Below are 20,725 nucleotides of genomic sequence, written 5' to 3'. Positions count from 1 at the left end.
ACATCATCAAATTTTACTAAATTAATTGCCAACATTATTTCACAATTTCAGTAGAGATTTGTCTATTACAATTCAAATTCTTTATAGTAAAATACGTATACACAGCCAACACCTGTACAATATGATATAAATACAAGGTGAACAGCAGGATATAACTTGTTTAGAGTCTAATGCACCTTTACGGATGCCACTGCCTCAAGGTTGGTTCAACAGACAGACACAGGAAAATCACTTCTAAGGGGATTGGTTAACAAATTGGTTAAAGAAGATTGTACACAAAACATCCCTCACACTTCAGTGCAGATACAAATTCGCTAGGAAGATTTTAGTACATTTTCTGCTGGGGTATCTTACTCAAAGTTGAAGGCACATTTCTGTCAATATTTTTCTGGTGAAACTAATGGGCTGATAAGTTTAATGCTTTTATAAAATCCGGCCAGGAGTAAAGTAGGAAGCTATTTTAAATGTAGTTCATCATCGCAACACTTTACCAAATGGCTGCAACAACAGTGCTTCAAACTACAGTGTGGGGGACCATCCGTAACATCAGTGTGTCATTTGTCATTTTCAAAAAACTTAAAACAGGTGTAGTAAACATTCAAAACTGATAAGATATACTATGCTATGTCGTCACATAATAGCATTAAGCAGCCATGCACAAGCCTATAGGAAAGCCCCCCCCAATACAAACTTTACTGGGGTAGGACTAGGCAGTGCAGATACCGTCTGTATTCTCTACATGCTTTTTGTGTGTTTCAGGTCACTGGTCTGAGTCCAGATTTGGTCTGGTCAGACCTTGGTGTTTTTGAACGATGAAAATAATAATAAACTCCACCCTCCTCGGCTAGCCCAGGTTCAAAAACATTTACGCTCAGTGTTATCTCTTCTATCAGTACATATCATGTAGTATATAGGTAGTAATCTTACAGTCTGGGTAGTACATCTAGAATAATGTATGCTCTTTGGTTTTTAACATACATAGGATTACATGACTAAGCAAACAAACAAAATCAAACAACAATTTTGTTAACTGAATATGTACCATTGAAAATAATATTTAGGCAGCTGATATAAACACAACCCCAAGCTGTATGAAGCCTAAACTGTATCATGTGCCAAAAACAACCCTGTTCAACACTAGACCCATTTTCAATTCAACTGCCTTTTTGTTATTCTTTTGAATACGTTTTTTGGGCAGACTTTGCCACAGTTAAAAATTGACATCAGACAGAAAGGCAGCTGATAAAGTGCTTCACGACTAAAACTAATAACACGTACACACAAACACAGTCTCTGGCCTCTTCACACCAAACACTGCACCACCTAGTTATCTACTGAAAGGGCCTTACAGAGAGCTCATCCCGAAAGACCAAAACGCTTTCACTGACTTTCACCTCCACTCTCTTTGACTCCTATCCCAGTGTTATGTGTTAAAGCCAAAACATCTGAATTTGAGCAGTTTGCTGACACAAAATTATCCAAAACGGTTCCTTGATGCAATGACTAATACAGCAAAAAGAAAGGCAATAGAAGGATTACTATGAATATGTTGTTCTGTACACGATTGAGCCTGGTTCCATCTAAAACTAATAAAAAATGGAACACGTCAAAAAGATGTGCATTTTTGCGTAAAATATAAAAGGAGGTTTTGTACACTTTGCCTATACAAAAATACATCCCATTATTTAAGCATTTTACATTTTACTTCCTTCCACACACCCAGATAGACCCCTAGAGAAAAACACTAACACCAGCCACACCAGGGACAGGACAATAATGAGTCAGTCCATTGGACAAAAAGGTACTAGATGCAGCATTTTCCAGCAATAAGAGCAATGGCCTGAACAGCTGTTAATTCCCAATTGACAAACTACTTCACATTACACAGCTCATGTATTTACTCATCTCTGTCTGACAAAATGGCGCTTCAACACCAACAGGAGGACAGCACATGTAAGACAGAGGTATCACACACAACACAGAACACACTCATAAGTTCTGTCACAAGCTTGTTACAGTACAAGCGCAGGTACACTTGGGCCATGCTGTCAAGTGAGAACAAAGCAGCCCATTGGTTACGAGGGGAGAGAAGGGGCGTGTCTTCAACATACTTCATAGGCGGTGGCTTTGGGATGACAAACCTGAAGAATAGTAACGCGTGTCTCAGATTCTGCTGATATCCACAGTGACTGGGACATGCCGAATGTTTGTTTTTGCTTGTTTTTCGTTTTTCCGATGGCCAGCTGTCATGCAGCACTGATGGTAAACCAATCACATTTGAGTATGTAAATGGGGTATAGAAAAGACTGTTAACTGACAGCCTCTCAACATTGTAGCATTTGGTGTCTATCAGATATTGCACTTTAAGAAAGATGAATTGTGGTGGGTGATTGGAAAGGGATGGAGACAGGCTGTGCATGCCCCCCACAGAAGGAACTCTGGGCCAGGAGAAAGACATTGGCACTGGGTACAGGAAAGTCCAGGGGACTGCCTGTGCTGGGGGGCACTAGGGAGTAGACTGGAGGTAGAGGGGGACATTCTCAACCCTCACATCCCACACACACACACCTTTCGTATGAATTCCACCACCTCCCTCATCACTTCCCCTGGAAGTTGCTCAGCTCCATCTCGTCCTTGCGGCGCCTCTGCTGGGCAAACAGGGAACTGAAGGGGTATAGCTTGGCCTTGGCCGGGTACCGCTGTCCTGCAATGTCCACCTCGTAGTCGCCGCGGTTGATGAAGTCCGGTGTGATGGCGGCCGGGGCACCTTCGGGGCCCGGCGGCGGCGAGACGAAGCCCAGGCAGACGTGGCGCTCCAGGGTGTAGCTGTAGGCGGAGCTGGTGGTAGTGCCGACCAGCAGGCCGTCGCGGTAGACGGGCTCGCCCCACCAGGGCCACAGGTCCAGCTCCGTGTCATGGTCCTCCAGAACCAGCATGAGGAAACGGCGAGACACGCCCTCCTGGCGCTGCGCTAGCAGGGCCTCTCGGCCAATGAAGTCTATATCCTGGAAGAGGGGGACAGGGAAGGGAGGGAGAAAGACAGAGGGAGGCAGACATGGTGGGAAAAAAGGGGAGCTGGGTGTTATATTGACGATGGTGAAGGACTAAATAATCAAATAAATAACTAGAACATAAGCTTTTTGCTTAACATGCTTAAAATATAAGGGTTGCTACAATCGTTTCAATTTTTATGAGCGTTTCCATCAAGAACAAGGAACATGATCAGGTCCGATCTGGGTCTCAACCACCACAATGAGGTACATTTGTGCCCTCACCTTGTCGAACTTGACCCTGAACTCACGGCCGCACTCCAGAGGGGTGGCAAAGGGATCCAAGTCCTGCCCCCAGAAGGCGAAGAACTTCTCAATGCGCAGGCTACGCAGGGCGTAGTAGCCCGCGTTGCGGATGCCGTATTTCTGACCCACCGACATCACCTCGTTGTACACATGCAGTGCGTACTGGGGAGGGCCATAGGTGGGAGGCTGTTAGCGTCGCAAATGTCCATGCACACACTGGACACTGCCACACACACAAATTCAGGCATGCACACAACATATCTTGTGTGTGAGAGACAGACAAAAAAAGAGAGAGAGGCAAACACAGCATTCAAGTATGTGTGTGTTTTCACCTCGATTGGTATGTAGAGCATAAAGCCAGGCTCTCCAGTGTGGGTCATGCTCATCACTCTAATCCCGTTGGCATAGCCAACACTCATTTCCTGTTGACACACAACACGAAGGGTCTTAGAAACACAAGAAAATGTGGTACAATCAATCTATAATGCGACCGTGTGTGTGTGTGTATGCTGTGTTGGAATAGGCTCACCTTACAGAACAAAGAGGGGAAATGATCGGGAGTCATGGAAACGTAGGACAACTCAGACAAGACATCCATTGCTCTCGGCCCAATCAGATTTAGCGCTGAAAAATCAAGATGGCCACAGGGTAAGGAATCCACAGTGTCACAACTATAACACTAGGAATACTTCCACAGACAGTTCTAGAAGAACTGACCGAACAAGACTGGTGTAAACATCTTTAATCATAATCTTTACTGTACGGTCATCGCCTATCCAGTCAGGTCACATCTGGTGACACATTTGGAGTATTTGTGTATATACTGTATTTATCTGACAGGGAGGAAGGAGGGAGAGGAGGTTGAAGGATGAGGTGTGATGGTCAACCTGTGTACTTCCAGCTGACGTCCTCTAGGTGGAGCTGTGGGTCATTGGGCATGTGCTTCTTCAGCCACGCCCAACAGTGAACCTGCTGATCTGTGGGGGAGATGATGAAGAAACTGGGGAATAGAGAGATATAGATAGATAGATAGATAGATAGATAGATAGATAGATAGATAGATAGATAGATAGATAGATAGATAGATAGATAGATAGATAGATAGATAGATAGATAGATAGATAGATAGATAGATAGATAGATAGAGAGAGAGAGAGAGAGAGAGAGAGAGAGAGAGAGAGAGAGAGAGAGAGAGAGAGAGGGCGGGAGAGCGAAAGAGAAAGGGCGAGAAGAGAAAACATCAACAAGACCTTTCACCATAACCACGTGGAAGGAGATGGTGACAGAGTGGCGTGGTGGATCAGTGCTGCTCCTCCCCCCTGGAGCTTCTACCTGTTCTTCTTGAGGCGGACCACGCTGCAGTCGTTCTCGTAGCCGCCCCTCTCGTTCAGCATGCCCGTGTGGACGATGTGGCCCACGGGCACATCCAGGTCGTTAGCACACAGGCGCTGCAGAAGCTCCAGAGCCTCGTCGCCTGTAGACTGTGTGTGTGTGTGCGCAAGTATGTAAAACAGAAAGGTAATAAGAAGTAGAAACAACCACTTATCACATCTACAAACAGTACAGAATGAAGTCCCTGGACTACTGCTTAACATCCTAATTGGTTTACAGCCCATACATGTATTGCACATGATGACTCACAGTGAGTTCAAACTTGGTGAAGGAGGACATGTCGATGACACACACAGCCTCTTTGCAGCACTTGACTTCGGAGCCCACAATGTCAAACCAGTCAGGCTTGTAGAAGGTCTTGCTCTGGTCCAGGGACAGAAGGTCTGAGAACACAAGAAACACAGCATACTTGTCTTCTCTGAAAATGGAGGTTTAACCTCAGAGACGCATGTGAAGCCTGTGGGGACACTGCTTGTATAAAATAAAAAATAAAAGCTATATGAATAAGTGTGATCTCAATATTGGAATGTTCCATTTTTCAAGTATATTATTTTACAGTGATCATAATGTATAACAAGTTTAATCTATACACCAGTCTTTTACACTGAGAACACAGGGGGAACAGATTTCCCTGGAGGCCTGAGGAAAGTGGTTCCCCCTGTATATTACAGTCTGGCCATTTCTAAAGCACTACACTGATGCTGGTGATGTATGTTACTGTAATCATTATGTATAACAAGTTTAATCTATACACCAGTCTTTTACACTGACAACACAGGGGGAACAGATTTCCCTGGAGGCCTGAGGAAAGTGGTGCCCCCCATCTATACACCAGTCTTTTAATCTGACAACACAGGGGGAACAGATTTCCCTGGAGGATTTCCCAGGACGCCGTTAATTTCGAGCCCTGGGTGTGGTGTCCACGTCTCACCTTTCCCAGCAGGTACAAAGTACTTGGCCCTCTCAAAGCCGTGCTTCTCCATCCAGCGAGCGCCCTGGGTGTCCAGCCGGTCGTACAGGGGGCTGGTCCGCAGCTGCCGGCCTGTCTGGAAGTCCCAGCGAGGGACCTTCAGCTCGTACAGCAGGGCTGTGGAGGATGGACACACACACACACACAGCCTAAGTGTGGAGGATGGACACACACACACACAGCCTAAGTGTGGAGGATGGACACACACACACACACACACAGCCTAAGTGTGGAGGATGGACACACACACACACACACACAGCCTAAGTTCCAATGATATGCTGTATGCACAATCAACATGCTCGACAGTTTAGTGTGGTGTACTTGGCAATAAGCAGTAAAATCCCTCATCTCTGTCCATGAGAGACTTGATGAGGTGTATCCTATCAGGAGAGCACGTGTGTGTGTTGGCTTACGGGGGCGTTACAGATGGAGTCCATATTTGATATCGCCAGCCCAGAACTGAGGGGTACTCACGCATGACCTCCATGACCCGGTGACGTAGGAAGGTGCGACTGCTCTGCAGGTTGCCAAAGCGTTTGATGTCCAGCGGCCAGACGTTGGCTGTAGGATAGCCGTAGGTCATCCACTCCGCCAAATACCTGGAAACACACACACACACACACACACACACAGACAGACAGACCAGATTCATTTGTAAACGAGTCAAAAGATAACGAAAGAAAACATAAGATGAGAGGTCAATCTGTTCATGATAAACTGCATGACATTCATTTGATCCTGTGTGACAAAGAAAAGACCAGACCTAAGTAAAACACCTTAGATCATGAAGGACTTCCGCCTGCTTACATTTACATTTACATTTAGTCATTTAGCAGACGCTCTTATCCAGAGCGACTTACAGTAAGTACAGGGACATTCCCCCGAGGCAAGTAGGGTGAAGTGCCTTGCCCAAGGACACAACGTCAGTTGGCATGACCGGGAATCGAACTTGCAACCTTCGGATTACTAGCCCGACTCCCTCACCGCTCAGCCACCTGACTCCCGTAGTCTTTCTTGGACTGAGAACCTCTCGCTGTGCTAACATGCTAACAACACTGTTTTCAGAGTTCCACCTCTATGTCCAGCCCTGCTGTGAACTTACTTCCCAGCTCCCCCGGCGAAGGCCAGTCCAGAGGAGTTCATCCCAGCCAGGACGTAGTAGCCGTGCAAGCCGGGGGTCTCACCCATCAGGCACCGCATGTCTGGGGTGAACGACTCGGGGCAGTTGACCAGCTGGTGGATCTCAACCGACTCCAAGTCGGGCATGCGCCTCAGCAGGGCGCTCAGCATCGGCTCTGTGGGCACAGGGAGCAGGGCCAAGCAGGAGAGGAAGGTGGGGTGGGAGGGGGGCACTGGTTAGACAGGTACTCCTAGAGCCATCGTTGATGCACCAGTCCAGGGTTCAGCCTGTCTAATCTCCCCAGGAGCCTGGAGCTTGGAGACTGCTGCACAATGACAGGACATCTTACCATCTTATGAGGACTCCCTTGCAAGTATCCTTACGTAAGAATTCCTTTTGAATTCCTTCCAGGTGTTCCGTTTCAATACTGTGAGTATAACACGTTAATGCCTGACATACTGATATTCTGACCTACAAGAACACTCCTTGACACAGTTGGCATCATTACAAATGTAGATCATGTATAGATCGGCGGGGGCAGGCATGCATCCTTCCACACCAACGGTAACACATAGCTGTGGGAAGGTAACCTCACACTCCTTGACTCTACAACATGACAGGGACACCCGACATGCCTGCCTATTACATCATATCCTCACTGGTTGATTTGAGTCCGCTGCAGACAGACTCTCTGCTCAGAGGAAGAGAGCTGTGTCGCACACTGCCACAGTCCCAGCGTTTGTGGTGACTCTGCTAACTGGCTCCGGTTCAGACACTCTACTAGAATCTCAAACAGTCTGAAGGGTGGTTCAGGGCTCCACTCAGATCCAGAAATAGACCTAGCTTATAAATAAGGTTAACCCTGAGCCCGACACCAGCCTCTCATCCCAGTGCGTCTCTGCTCTCAGGCTAAACTTGAACATAAGGTACAAACTTCTGACTGAACTTACACAGTCAACACTTAACACCGGCCTTCAACAATCTGGTCAAATGAACTCCTCTATGCCTACTGGGGCTCTCTCAGAGATGGTGATCCTCACCAAAGTGGTCCCAGTCCTCCTGCATGTTCTGGATCTCCAGCTGGTTCCTGCCCTCTGTGAAGATGGGTTTGGGGTTCTTTTCAAAGCCCCCAGACAGTATCCCCCCCTGCCAGGGTCGAGCGTAGATCCTCCCGTCCATGTCCATCACCACTATGACACAGACATGTGGTTGTTTAGTGTGTATTTTCAAACGGTGTGTCCCTCACCAACAGCTATACAAATACAGTGAAAGAAGGGTGGTGGATGAGGTGTGTGTGTAGAGTGTGAGACATGGGGATCTCCTAACCCCCCAGGTGTGTGTAGTGTGTCTGACCTGGGGTGCTGGGCTGCAGGGGAACCTGGAGAGGCTTGGTGAGAAGGTAGAAGTGCTCACAGCCATGCAAAGGCACTGACACCTTGGTCTCACTGGCCTGGCCAAGCTCATAGGCCCACTTTGGAGTGAAAAGGGGGGAATGGCCCTTTAGTAACAACCTCACAATAAAACAAAAGCATAACAAAATATAATACGCTGGGTTAACACAGTGACAACAACACAACAGGCCTTTTGGTGTGTTGAGCTGAAAACCTGGCTGTGTGTAGATCGTTACATCTGTATGTTTATCAGTGTCAATCACTTCAGTTAAATACGTAAGCAGAAAATGCCCATGGGAAAGGTGGAAAGGTTTACCTGGCCTGCACAGTTAACAAAGTATTCGCACTCAATGGACCCTCTGTCGGTCTGTACTGATGTCACGTGTCCCTTCTCCACCAACACCTGCTGCACACTGGTGCGATCATAGATCTGGACACCTGGGGGTATTAGCATGGACAGGAAGAAAAGTGAGGCCTGGTACAGTGGTAGCAGGGAGTAACAAAGCACAGGGCAATAGTAAGACAAAAGAGACAGACACTATCAACAATCAAGTATCTATCCCTATTACGATTTCTGGCTATCACTGGCCCATTAAAAGTCCCATTTGTCAGTGTTCATGAATATCCATGTAAATCTAAGATGAATAAAGTAAAGTGATGGTGGTTCGGTTATCTTTATAAATGTGTGTCCGCTTAGGGATCAGCAGCCAATCTCATGGCTTTCTCAGAGTGTGATATCACTTCCTCCCTCACCGTGGCCGGCGGCCGCCACGGCGAGTGCGTGATTGACGTCTGGCGGTGAGACCACAGCGTCCCCTGGAAGATGCAGCGCTCCAACCAGGTCATGAATGTTTACCAGGGGGTGGAGCTTAGCCACTTCTTTGGGCTTGATGACGTTACAGCTGATCCCCATGACCCTGAAAGAGTTACCGTCCGAGTCAAGAGACACGTATTTTTTAACAGAAAAGTTTCAGTACTAGCTGTTTCCCTATCTTTCGGTCTGTACTTTTCATTATTCCTTGCATCAAGAGATAATGCTGGAGCCAATTAGTCATTGTATACTTCAGGACATTCTAAAAAGGTGGGTCGTTTGGGAATGTAACTGTACAAAAATAGTTAGAATCAACATGACAATAGAGGGGTATTGTGTTCAGTAAGGAAGAGAAGGGAGGGACGAGGAAGAAGGGAGGGACGAGAGGGATGGTTGAGCGGAGAGAAGAGAAGGGAGGGTGGAGAGAGGGAGCTATGAGGATGAGAGAAAAGAGGAAGTCAGGTCAGACTGATGCCTACTTAAGCCTGGACGCTAAGCGCTTCAAAGAGAGGAAACGATCCTGATTCTGGGCCAGACACAGGGAGCCAGTCCTTACGTAACCTGGGAAATACACACGCGCACACCAAATATTAAGGCATAAATATAGTCATCTGAAACCACACAAGGCCCCACCCTTCTTCTTTTGGCACTCCATAACATACTGTTCACCTAAACGTTCATCTAAACGTGCTACAATCCAACATGTAATCCACAAACTAAAAACATGCCGAAAAATATATTTCCAAAGAGGAAATTCAACTCATTAACTACTTAGTTAAAGGCAAGGACTTAAACATGCAACCAAAAACATGCTACCATAGAGTACTATGCACTAGATGCCTCAGAAACCAACAGGGTAATGGCTAAGGTACTTAAAATATTTGTTCATGCATTTGAGGTCTCATGAAAACTCACCAGTCTTCACCCCAGTTTCCTCCTCTAGTCTTTCATACAGAGCGTTGGAGTAGTCAGCCATCTTACACTCGATGGAGATGGCTTTGGCCACACTGACAATCCCAGCACACAGGCGAGTTGTGCCAGCACCGAGTCTAGGAACATAGTTAGGAGAAGGACCATGAATTAAGGGTAGTTTTCTTCCTCATTCTTTTAACAACATGCTGCCAAGCTCTCACTCGCACTCCAACATCCTTTACTGTCATCAAAACAGCCCATATGAACAGTACTGGAAGAACCAGCAGTGAGGCTTGGCTCAAACCAGAACACACCTGCCCTGCTCCAGCAGCACTATCTCCGTCCAGCCCATCTTTGCTAAGTGATAAGCCACAGAAGTCCCCACGATGCCCCCTCCACAGATGACCACTCTGGCCTGGCTAGGCAGGGGCAGCAGGACCTGGGTCTCCCTCGGGGTAGCCAGCTTCCGGGGAGAGCACCAGATACCCCGATGGCCCGTGCTGGTCCCCCAGCACCCAGTTTGGGACAGCAGCAGCTGGGGGAGCAGGGTAGGGGACAGAGCCCTGGAACTCCTCACACAGCTACGCATGACTCTCCCACCTGAGAAACAGGAAAGAATCTGTGTATCAAAGATGCTGTTTGGAATCTGTTAGGAAATAGTTGGATGACACGTGAGACCTGGGATTCCATTAAGTTGTCTGTTGGATTTACAACCACAACAGTGTAGACTGAAATCTACACTGTTGCAAATCTTCTGCTCTGGACCCAAACGCTAGGCTTTGTCATTTACATTAGATGTGGCAGCTTGAACAGCTGTGTCAATCAATGACTAGTGCCTGAGCTATAAATGTTGCATTTGCTGTCTGGTTCCTTGGTGTCCTTCACCTTACGAAAAGTCCATAGCTGTCAACTAGCTGGCTACTACTACGCTCACGTTAGCAACCAGCTAGCTACATCCTAAAATATGTAAATCACCGTTTTCTCTTCGTAAATTCTGGGTTGCCACTGACACTTTCTGAATAGCAAACTGGAGTTTGCTATTCAGAAACCCTAGCTAGCCAGCTACTGTAGTATAAAGAGATCTTGCAAGTTGGTAGCACAATATTCTAGACTAGCCTAGCGAGCTAACGTTAGAGGTTAACATTTCCTGTTAAATTAGTCCAACTCTTGGCAGTAAACTCACCGAAGCACTCCACTGAAAAAGTTATGATATCTATTTATGCTCAAATGTCAAGTTCAGTTCAGGGGCTCCAATGACACCGGAACATGACAGTCAGACTCTCTTGTTTATGATCGACCCATGGATGCTAGTACTAGTAGCGAGTGACAGGCTTGCTGCGTAGGCTAGTACGTGCGTGCGGGGCCTAGCCAACGTCATATCACCTTTCCATACCCGCTCTGCGCGTGCACGTTTTTCATACCAATATTGATCAAATTATCATATACCCAACTGGCACCTATTATTTTTTTTATAAAGCATGTAGCCTACTAATGTACTGTCTGGTCTTTGATTTGTGTCAATACATAATCATGGATAAAAGGTCAAACTTACAAAAAAAAAAAGTTATTTCATCATTAAGATGAAATAACAAAAGCTGTTTATTTTGTGTCTCCTGAAGAATTAGTCATTGGAATGTTGGGTCATTTTCTATAATGATGACAATCTCAAGGATACTTTCTCAAATATGAAAACGAGACCATGATATGAAAATCTGCAGACAGTTTTATTAAATTGACAAATTTTCTGTACAGCAAAAAGAAAATGCACAATGTTAAATCTGTTACATCTCATTATTACATGGCATGATCTTAAACGAAAAATAAACAGCACATCCATAACTTTGCACACTGAAATAAAATGACAAAATCGATTATCTTTTCATCAATCTGATTCAAGAAAGTCTCACTTCAAGCAGACAGACAAGGGACAAGTACTGTGACTTCAGCAAAGCTCAGAGCCTGGGGGTTGGTTTGGGCAACAAAGAAGCATTAAAATCTTCTGCTTTGGAACCATACGTGCAGGCGGGCCCGATGCTAGGCAGCTTTGCAATGCCGATCCCAGCTCCCCCTACGTAGTACCGGCATTGTGTGCTGGACTGATTAGCGTTGACACTCGCAGTCTCTTTGCCAGTCATAGAAGGGGAGGCCTTGTCCCAGCCAGTGTAAGAGTAGCAGGCTGCAGTCTCACTCGGGAGGAGGGGGGTTATAAGCCACACAATTATTAAGATTCAGTGTTGGTTGGCTCCCAAATGAACTGGACAAACAAATCCCATTTCTTCCACAGTACCCAAACACAGTAGATAATTTCTCACAAAGGCATTAACATCACTGAAAGTAAATAAACTGTGAAACCTGTAATTCCCCACAATGTACCCACACATTTATTTATTTTCAAACCAAGCAACAGCCTTCCCTTACCACTTTGGTCCTGGAATACATCTTCAAATCACAAAAGTTCAGGTTTCAGTGGTACTTTTTGATAGTCAGAGGAACTCCAACTGCAAGAACTCTAACTGCAAGTACATAAAATGTAGGTTCTGTTTGGATACTGGATGTCAACTGAAAGAACAAAATCTTTTGCAGACAATACACCATTGTTACCACTTTGTATAAACAACTCAGGTAGGTATGAGAAACATCTGTGAATAACATTCATTGTTCTTGTACAATATTGAGTTGTTTTCATATAGCATCTACAAAAAGAGCCAAACTAACCAACTATCCCAACACAATGCTGCATGATGACCAATACACCCTCATGCACACACTCAGACACACACACACACTCTCAAGCTCCTCCATTCTGTAGACATAAATATGATCAGGATCTGAGCAGACCTGTCATACAAAGTTTGGGATAACATGGTTCTGGCTTGGCTCTGTGGGTCCGCCCCATTCACAAAGGATCTCAGCCATGTACAAACATGTCACGTTCATTTAGTTGGTCTGAACAAACAGCAAGTCTCCAGAACCAGTCCTGGTGCAAAAGTAGCACCTGTAGAGTTAATGATTAAGCTCACCTTAGTACCTATACAACGAAATATATGCTGTTAATATATAATCAGTTGGTCTACAAGGGTACTGTCTAGTTAAATTCCAATGGGCTTTGCTGCAGCCCCATATTTCCTGGGTGCTGCTGCCTTTAGACCCAAGAGGGGCTTCTGTTCACCAGTGTGGACATGGGTGTTGAGTTATAGCCAGTTTGTTCAGATTTCTGTGAAAGGACTCCTAAAGAAAAGAAAAGCAATCTAAAGGAAGGAGAGAAGGATATACATCATGCCTTTGCAAAGTGTGGACACCCTGTGGCTTCTTTTAAAACAAAAATGTTGGTTGGTAGCTTCAAAATGTACAATCTCACCAGATCCCATAACCTAAACACATCCATCATATAAAATATCAAAATGTTTCTATATTCATAGGATTCCCAACCAACACCCTTCACTTGGGTCATTTGAGCAGAAAAGACATCTAGTTAGTGGATAGTGTGAGTGAATCCACACACACGCAAGCACGCAACGAGGACTTCATAAAAATTCAACCGATCATTAGTAAACAATAAATAAGGCTGCAACCAAACAAAAAGTACACAATCAAAAAAAAATGTGCAATGATTCAAATTAGAATATGACAAATCTAAAACTAGATGTACACCGATGCACCCATCCATCTCAATCATTTGCAGGGGTTGTTTATTTCTTCACGACAGAAAGTGAATTGGTCCTCGACATGGCTATGGAGGTGCGGCTGGGTCAGATACTCAGAGGACACAAGAGGCCTCCCAAATAGTCAGAACATCATAATCTCATAGTTCAGCAAATTCAGTGCCAATTGAAAAATTTAACAAAGTGTACATATGAAATAAGACAAAAAATTACAATTTGCTAAAGAAAAAAAAAAGAAATTATATCCAGTGATGTAAGGGGAGCCTTGGGTGTTTGTCTTCAGAGTCCCCTGGGGTATTCAATTGGAAAGAAACACAAAAAAAATCCCCACCACCCCTCTGCCTCCACCATTTATATCCCTTTTATACAAAAAAAAGAACAAAATTCCAACGCCAACGCAACATCACAAATCAAAAGCAGGTTCTTTTCCATCGGGACAAAGAGGAGAAGGAGGCTGTGCTGGTGGCCAATGTAGGCGCCGGCCTAGTAACTGAACTGATACAACTGCTGCCATCTCTGTCCTCACCCATAAAATACTTATTAACATACAATATCAGATTTGGCTGAAGGACAACCTGTGGGTTTCAAGCCAACTCTAGAAGGGTCCACAAAATGTTTGTCTGGGGATCAAACGGTCAAAAAGCAAGATTTCTTCAAAAAGAAAAAAAGCTTCCTCTCGACAGGACCAAAGAATGACCGTAGTCGAAGTACCTTCAGTAGAAAGGCTAGGGCATTTGAATGCGTATTCTTCAGTACTATGTGGGAGTGTGAATGGGGGGGTCCAAACATGGCACTGTGGGGAAGTTGGGAGGGTGCTTGGGCGGCCAAGGAATAGGACCCCCAATGTGAACAAGAACCCTGGGGGTTTGGTTGAGGCATTTGGGCCAAACCAAGGGTGTTTGACAGGGGCTTGGGGCATCTTAGATGGGCCTTTGGAGAAAGAGTCTCTTATGAGGGGGGTCCGGTCCTCCTCTACCTGTCCTTCAGTTCCTGTGTGACCCGCTTGGTGATGCGTCCGCATAGCAGTCCCACCAGGAAGAGCATGCACACGCCCACTGTGATCATCAGCAGGATGTAGTTCTTCGAAGGCGAGGTCATCACCTGCATGGCCAGGTCTGAAAAGCCCTCCGCCGGCGCCACCTGGTGGACAGAGCCAAAATGTAATTCGTATGCCCCAAAAAAATATCTGTAAAGTGTGTGTGTGTGTGTGTTTATTCTAACCTTGGCGGCGTAGCTCCACATGTCGATGCGATCCTGCAATCTCTTCTTACACTCCGGCTGCAGACGCACCCTCTTGTCCTGCAGGGCCTCCATCAGGCAGGACATCTCTAAAAGACAGAGCAGGGGAGGGAAGGGTTAACTATCCCACTCTACAAGTCCTCCTTGTAGCCCAGACATGTGCTGCATCAACCAGAACTATGCAGGTGTACACTAGCTACTCAGCATGCTGCTGTCTCCAGTTAAAGAGAGCAAAATGAACCACACTCACATCTACTTTAGGTTTCACAATAAGACCCTTTCAAACCACCAGTCCAAATCTAGATTCCCTTGTGACAGGGTTTGCCACGGTATGTAAATAGTTTTAGTCAATGTGAGGTGCGTTTCATTTGGTTCACAGAGGGCACTTCTGTGACTGATACATTGGTTGCAGCGTACAGAGGGTGAGACAAATCAAGTGCATCCAACTATTTGACAGTACTTCCGAGTTGCACTGTTTTCACTCACGTCGTCCTCTGCCAGGTGTGATGGCGGCACAGTGGTGCTTAAGGTCCAGTGCACAGGCTGTGTGGAGCACGGGGTCAACAAAGATGTCTGCCTTACTCTCCTTCAGCATGTTCAGAACCTCCTGCAGAGGGGTTGGGGTAGAGAGGGAGGAGGGGGAAAAGAGTGAGAGCATGTGTCACCACAACGTCAGCAGCTTAACAATGATATGTTAGGATGGCAGCTGGACACTAGGCTACGCTGCAGTCTTGAGGTTCTGCTCAATGTGTATGTGTGTACCTTTTTGCAAGTCTCATGTTTGATCTTGAGCAGGTTGACCTTCAGACACTCCTCCACCTGTCCAGTCTGCTCCTGAGCAGATGCTTCCTCCGCACACAGTCGATTGATCTGGGGGTGGGGGTGGTACAGAGTAGAGGCGGAGAGGCAGAATGGTAAGGACAGTGAAAGAGAGAGAAAGCGATGAATAAAGGATCATGAACCCAGCCCGGGCAAGCCCAGCTTGGCCTGGCTCACCAGAGGCAAGACCGGCCAAGGACACACCAAGGGCACTCAGTCCCTCCTCCAGCTTGTCACTCCACCTGAGGCTCTCATAATCTCAGCAGGACTCTAGCTGTAAATAACACGAGGCTGCTTTGTGCCGAGTTGGCTGGCTCTGTCCAGACCTAACCCCTACCCCAACCAACTGGTACCCTGCCAATAACTTCAGCACACACACACACACACACACACCTACACACACGCCTAAGGGCATGATGTTCCCGTTCAGAATACATCATCTGACCGTCAGGGACCTCACCACCTGCTTGGCAGCCTGGTGGGCATGGTCTGAGGTGCCCACAGAAACCAATCACAACACTGTACACTCTCATTCACATGACACTAGCTGGGTAATAAGTGACCAATAGATTTTTTTTTTTAAAGAGACTAGCTGACTAAAAGAAATCTGCTTTGGTGTGTGGGTGTGCTCACCTCCTCAGTGCAGTGCATCTGGAGCTGTGGGTCCAGTCTGTAGTCCAGAGCAGACTCCTGAAGGATGACTCTGATCTGGTCCTCACAATCTGAGGACAGCCTCTGAACACACAACCACAAATATGATATTATATTGCTTGAAGGCAAGAGTTGACATAATGAACACATTTTATAATGTACTGTTTGGGCAGCATGGCCTAGGGTGAAATAACTTTTGTTCAGTTTCATAAGCTCTGCTCTTCTACCCAACTGTATTGACTGAGAACATATTTGAAGGCTGGTTTCATGTACTGCGAAGCTACTTACAAGTTCAAACAATAAATTATGGCATTTTTATCTATTCTATTATTCTCTATTCTATTATTTATGTAGCGGTTAAACAAGTAATCTTAAAAAAAAATATATTCCTATTGTCCGGTTGGTGGAGTGAGGGACAGACCTGGTCAGCATATTTGAGTTTGAGGCAGGAGATAACCTGCCCCTCCAGCTCGCTGTCGTCGCTGGCTTTGTTCAGGATGCCCTGGCAGAATTTAGGGATGTCGGCTTTACAGGCCTTCCTCAGCACAGGGTTCAACCTGTAATCTGGGAGAGTATTACGGAGCAACACTCAGGTATCAGATATAGAAGGGTACATTATCGGTTTGGTATTTGTGTAGTGTTGGCATTTGTGCATTGTGTGTGTGTGTGTGTGTACTCTACCTGTGTTCTGTGTGATCTGTCTCTTGGTGATCATCTGTTTGCATTTGGGATCCATCAGCTCACTGTTCTTGTTCTGCTTCAGACACTGCAGCATGTTCTTGGCATCCGCCTCAGTACAGAACCGCTGACACCATCCAATCACAGACGAGGGGTGGATAGACATTATGACATTATGAAAGGACAACGAAGCATCAGTATGCAGCATGAGGGTGTGTCAGGGGGGAAGGGATATGCAAGAACTGTCCTGACCTGTCCAATGAGACAGAGACAGACAGAGAAAGAGAGAAACCTAAAGCTTTTGGGGTAAGGCGGGTCTCACCTTAATCATCTGCTTGCAGACCCTCATGAGCTGGTAGTCCAACTCTGGGTCCATCATCTCCACCTCCTGCAGCTTGAAGACTTTCTGGTGACAGCGCTGAGACAACTGTTTCTTACTCTCCTTCAAACACTCAATCATCTAGAAGAACAGGAGAGAGATTTCCTTGAGTTTCAGAAACCTTTTATATGTAGGGTGTCTAAGAGTGTGTGACGTTGATGTGCGTCTTACCTGTGCGTTACCAAAGGCCACGTTGGAGCAGAGTCTGCTGATGTCAGTCTTACAAGAGTCGTAGAGGTCGGGCTCCAGCCTTATGTCCTCCGACTACAGCAAAAGTAGGAGGAACGGGGGGGGGGGGGGGGGGGGGGGGGAGTAGTTTGAGATGGAGGAGACGAGAAGAAAAGGAAGAGAAGACAAAAAGAGACAGAAGAAAAAAAGAGGGACTAAGAGAGAGGTGTGTTCAGTCCTAGGGGAGAGTGCATCGACAACCATGACACCCTACCTAATCACTCAGCCAATAAGGTGGCCCAGCGGGCCTGACTTCACTTTTAATGGTCAATATTGTGGTCAGACAGATCCAGGGAGTCAATACCGAACATTGTTCACTGGTGTTGAAAATAGGACCAGGCTTCTTCACAACCACTTAAGATGAGCTAAGCCCGTACATTCCCTTGAAACTGATACCATCATGATGTAGGCGTGAAACACAAGTTCTGACTGAGATAAATGGCACGGTTCTTGGAGACTAAACACTTAGAAAACATTTGAAAGTCTCAAGGCTTTCAAATGGGAGCAATCCATCAGTCTCTTGTTAATGTGAAAGTCACATACAGTCTGATACGCTTGGCTGGGGACAGACAGCGGTGATGGGTCTGGGATTGGTATCAAGGTCCCACCATGACCTTATCCCCACAGACACTGGTTAAGAAACACCTGAGACCTGAATGTCCCAAACTTCACTCTAGCTCAGCATGGCTTCCCACGTACCATTAGGTATATCTAGTCCTCCTACACACACACACACACATACACACACTCACCATCTCCAGCTCCTCCACCCTCAGCTGCTTGCGGCACTTGAGAGAGACGCGCTGCTCCTTGACATCCTGCAGGGTGTCGTTCCTCACCGTGGAGCTCAGACAGATGACCACATCCACCCTGGGGGGGGGAGAGAGGGAGGGAAAGAGGCAGAAAGGGGGGGCAGAGAAAGAGTTTGAGGGAAAAGAAGGGTGGAGAAAAGAGACAGATGAAGGCGGTGGATAGTTTGAGAGAGCGAAGAAATTGGGAGATACATTGGGTGTGGAGATGAGATCGAGAGGGGGAGGGTAAAATTGGAGACAAGAGCGAGCGAGCGAGCGAGAGAAAAAATGGGAGAGAAGAGGATCAGAGAGGACAGATGAGAGGCAGAGCTTGGCGAGCTCTGCACACACGCGCTGATGACTCATGGCAGGCGCAGGCTAGCACCCGTTTTCAGCAGCACAGAAATGATTCCAGAGAAGAGGCCTGATGAGTCAATCACCTCAGGGATGACGATAATACATGGAGGAAAGGCCACCTAGATACAGGTTTACAAACACTGGGCCCGTTGTACAGGGCCTGTCAATCAAACATTCACACAAGCACAGGGACTCTGATATAAAAGATAATGGATAGAAAGAAAATATTCAAAGATTTTGAGGACAAGTTAGTGACAGCCATGATTGAAAATACAAGGTTATGATTTGCTCTCAGGCAGGGGAGATTAAATGAGTCACTTAAATATTCAGAAAATTCTGCACTGTGTCCTTGACGCAATAAAAACAACTCACTTCTTCTTTATGTTGGGACACAGCTTCAGCACATCCTCCTTGCAAGCCATCTTGAACTTGTAGGAGAAGCGGAAGTCCTTCATTTGGATCTGAGATGGAATGGGGGGGGAGAAGGATAGAGGGAGAGACAGACAGTAAGGGAGAGAGAAGGAAGGAAGTGAGTCTAGTTAGACCAGTGATTGGTTATAGAAATTCAAAGCAATCTAAGTGTGTGTAAAGTCCAAGTGTATCTCATTTTCATAATCAAACACATCAAAGTTGATGAGTCACCCTGCTGACTCCTGGAGAGCAGGGGTCATACACACACACACGTTGCCCAGGTTGACGGAAGCTCTACAGACTGACTATAAGCGGTCAAGAGTGATGTGATTTCCTGAGATTAGATGCAAACTGATGGCTCAATTGATGTAATGTGAAGGGACAATTCTGGACCCGTGTGTGTGTGTTGTGTGTGTGTGTGACCCCTTCTCTAGGCGTCAGCAGGCTGACTCACCAACTGGAAGTGGGTGACGCCCACGGTGCACTTGTCATTCATCTCCTTCTGGTGTTTGTTCTGCACCAGGCACTCCATCAGGTCCCCTGTGTCTATCTGGTTATCTGCTACATCCTGCACAGGAAAGAGGGAGAGAAAGAGGGGGAGAGAAAGAGCGAGATAGAGAGCGAGCGAGATAGCGAGAGAGAGCGAGCGAGAGAGGGAAGGGGGTCAGCCGGCACAATGAGAAGTGTGTGGGTATGGAGAGAGTATGCATCAAGAGAGAGAGAGAGAGAGGACAGAGATAGAAACAGATTGTTGAGGATGGGTAGGAGAGAAAGCGTGGATAGAGACAAGGGGGAGGTGGAAGATCAAATATTAGTTTGAATAAATAGTCAGAGAGAACTAGACCAACCGTTGTTTATTTAAGAAGAGAGCTATTAAGACAGAACAGATGGTGAACACATGGCTGAGATCTGAGGTGATGTCATAGATTTCTTGGTAGATGATTGGTTGCTTACGTGGCAGTGGGACTGGATGACTGGTTCACAGGCACGGATCAGCAGGGCTTCAATCTGAATGTCCTGTCGTCAAAGGTCAGACGTTAGAGGGACAGCCAAGATGTCAGACAGACAGGTCATTAGAGCTGCAGAGAACTTAACTCGGTTTCCTGTTATTGCCGAGGGTGTGTGTGTGTGTGTTTGTGTGTGTGTACCTCAGACTCCAGCTCAGTCAGGTTGCCCACCACATCTCTGCACTCTGAAACCAGGTCCTCTAGATGGTCCTGTAGACACTCCAACTCCTAGAACGCACACAACCTTATATTAGTATTATCAATAAATGGATGACAAACAATTAATGACCTGGTAGATAATGTCTGTCTTAAGTGTGTGTGTGTCTCACCTGGCCTGTGTCAGTCTTCTCGCTGCACCATTTGCCCAGGTCAGTCATGCAACGTTTCTGCAGCTCAGGGTCCAGCTTCACATCCAGCGCCCTCTGGTGGAGGATTCTCTGCACCTCCACCTTACAGTCTCGCGATAGCTGGACATATACACACACACACACCGAGAGTCAGAAATCCCCACCTCTACTCACCCATGGTACCCATATCACAAGTGATCAGTCAAGCGAACAACCTTTCACTCACATACACACACATACCAGAAATCCCATCCAGTTACA

At 46.4% G+C, this 20,725-nt stretch overlaps 2 protein-coding genes across 3 annotated transcripts in view; both read right to left on the bottom strand.

Annotated features, from left to right (window-relative positions):
• Positions 1 to 57: 57 nt before the first annotated feature.
• Positions 58 to 11,193, bottom strand: pdpr (pyruvate dehydrogenase phosphatase regulatory subunit). The gene is made up of 18 exons (XM_067249624.1): positions 11,079 to 11,193; positions 10,210 to 10,495; positions 9,899 to 10,032; positions 9,463 to 9,544; positions 8,926 to 9,089; positions 8,489 to 8,610; positions 8,135 to 8,252; positions 7,822 to 7,971; positions 6,764 to 6,956; positions 6,136 to 6,260; positions 5,620 to 5,775; positions 4,938 to 5,071; positions 4,629 to 4,777; positions 4,184 to 4,296; positions 3,826 to 3,920; positions 3,629 to 3,718; positions 3,276 to 3,458; positions 58 to 3,005 (listed from the first exon to the last, which is right to left on the bottom strand). Exons 2-18 carry the CDS (start codon positions 10,482 to 10,484, stop codon positions 2,598 to 2,600), a joined length of 2,691 nt encoding a protein of 896 aa, XP_067105725.1. The 5' UTR covers positions 10,485 to 10,495; positions 11,079 to 11,193; the 3' UTR covers positions 58 to 2,597.
• A 407-nt stretch (positions 11,194 to 11,600) lies between these two features.
• glg1b (golgi glycoprotein 1b) overlaps positions 11,601 to 20,725 on the bottom strand; it is a 28,384-nt gene continuing 19,259 nt past the window's right edge. For both annotated transcript variants that reach the window (XM_067249622.1, XM_067249623.1), the window contains 15 exons: positions 20,447 to 20,584; positions 20,259 to 20,345; positions 20,065 to 20,127; positions 19,565 to 19,678; positions 19,072 to 19,160; positions 18,304 to 18,421; positions 17,495 to 17,587; positions 17,267 to 17,404; positions 16,948 to 17,071; positions 16,688 to 16,830; positions 16,249 to 16,350; positions 15,559 to 15,666; positions 15,283 to 15,403; positions 14,779 to 14,885; positions 11,601 to 14,697 (listed from right to left, as the gene is read on the bottom strand). In XM_067249622.1, the coding sequence (XP_067105723.1) occupies positions 14,530 to 14,697; positions 14,779 to 14,885; positions 15,283 to 15,403; positions 15,559 to 15,666; positions 16,249 to 16,350; positions 16,688 to 16,830; positions 16,948 to 17,071; positions 17,267 to 17,404; positions 17,495 to 17,587; positions 18,304 to 18,421; positions 19,072 to 19,160; positions 19,565 to 19,678; positions 20,065 to 20,127; positions 20,259 to 20,345; positions 20,447 to 20,584 (1,713 nt within the window). In that variant the 3' untranslated portion in view covers positions 11,601 to 14,529. The remainder of the gene's footprint in view (positions 14,698 to 14,778; positions 14,886 to 15,282; positions 15,404 to 15,558; positions 15,667 to 16,248; positions 16,351 to 16,687; positions 16,831 to 16,947; positions 17,072 to 17,266; positions 17,405 to 17,494; positions 17,588 to 18,303; positions 18,422 to 19,071; positions 19,161 to 19,564; positions 19,679 to 20,064; positions 20,128 to 20,258; positions 20,346 to 20,446; positions 20,585 to 20,725) is intronic.

Source organism: Osmerus mordax, chromosome 13, assembly GCF_038355195.1.
Source record: "Osmerus mordax isolate fOsmMor3 chromosome 13, fOsmMor3.pri, whole genome shotgun sequence".
In the NCBI taxonomy this organism is placed as follows: domain Eukaryota; kingdom Metazoa; phylum Chordata; class Actinopteri; order Osmeriformes; family Osmeridae; genus Osmerus; species Osmerus mordax.
This window is presented reverse-complemented; position numbering and strand designations above follow the sequence as displayed.

What these genes read in the sequence shown, in the direction of transcription:
- pdpr (XM_067249624.1), bottom strand. Translation starts at nt 10,484, where the DNA reads ATGCGTAGCTGTGTGAGGAGTTCCAGGGCTCTGTCCCCTACCCTGCTC. An exon ending in CCTGCAGCCCAGCACCCCAG is followed by an intron (nt 7,972 to 8,134) that starts GTCAGACACACT and finishes TCTGTGTCATAG; the next exon opens with TGGTGATGGACATGGACGGG. An exon ending in CGTCAGCTGGAAGTACACAG is followed by an intron (nt 3,921 to 4,183) that starts GTTGACCATCAC and finishes TTGATTTTTCAG; the next exon opens with CGCTAAATCTGATTGGGCCG.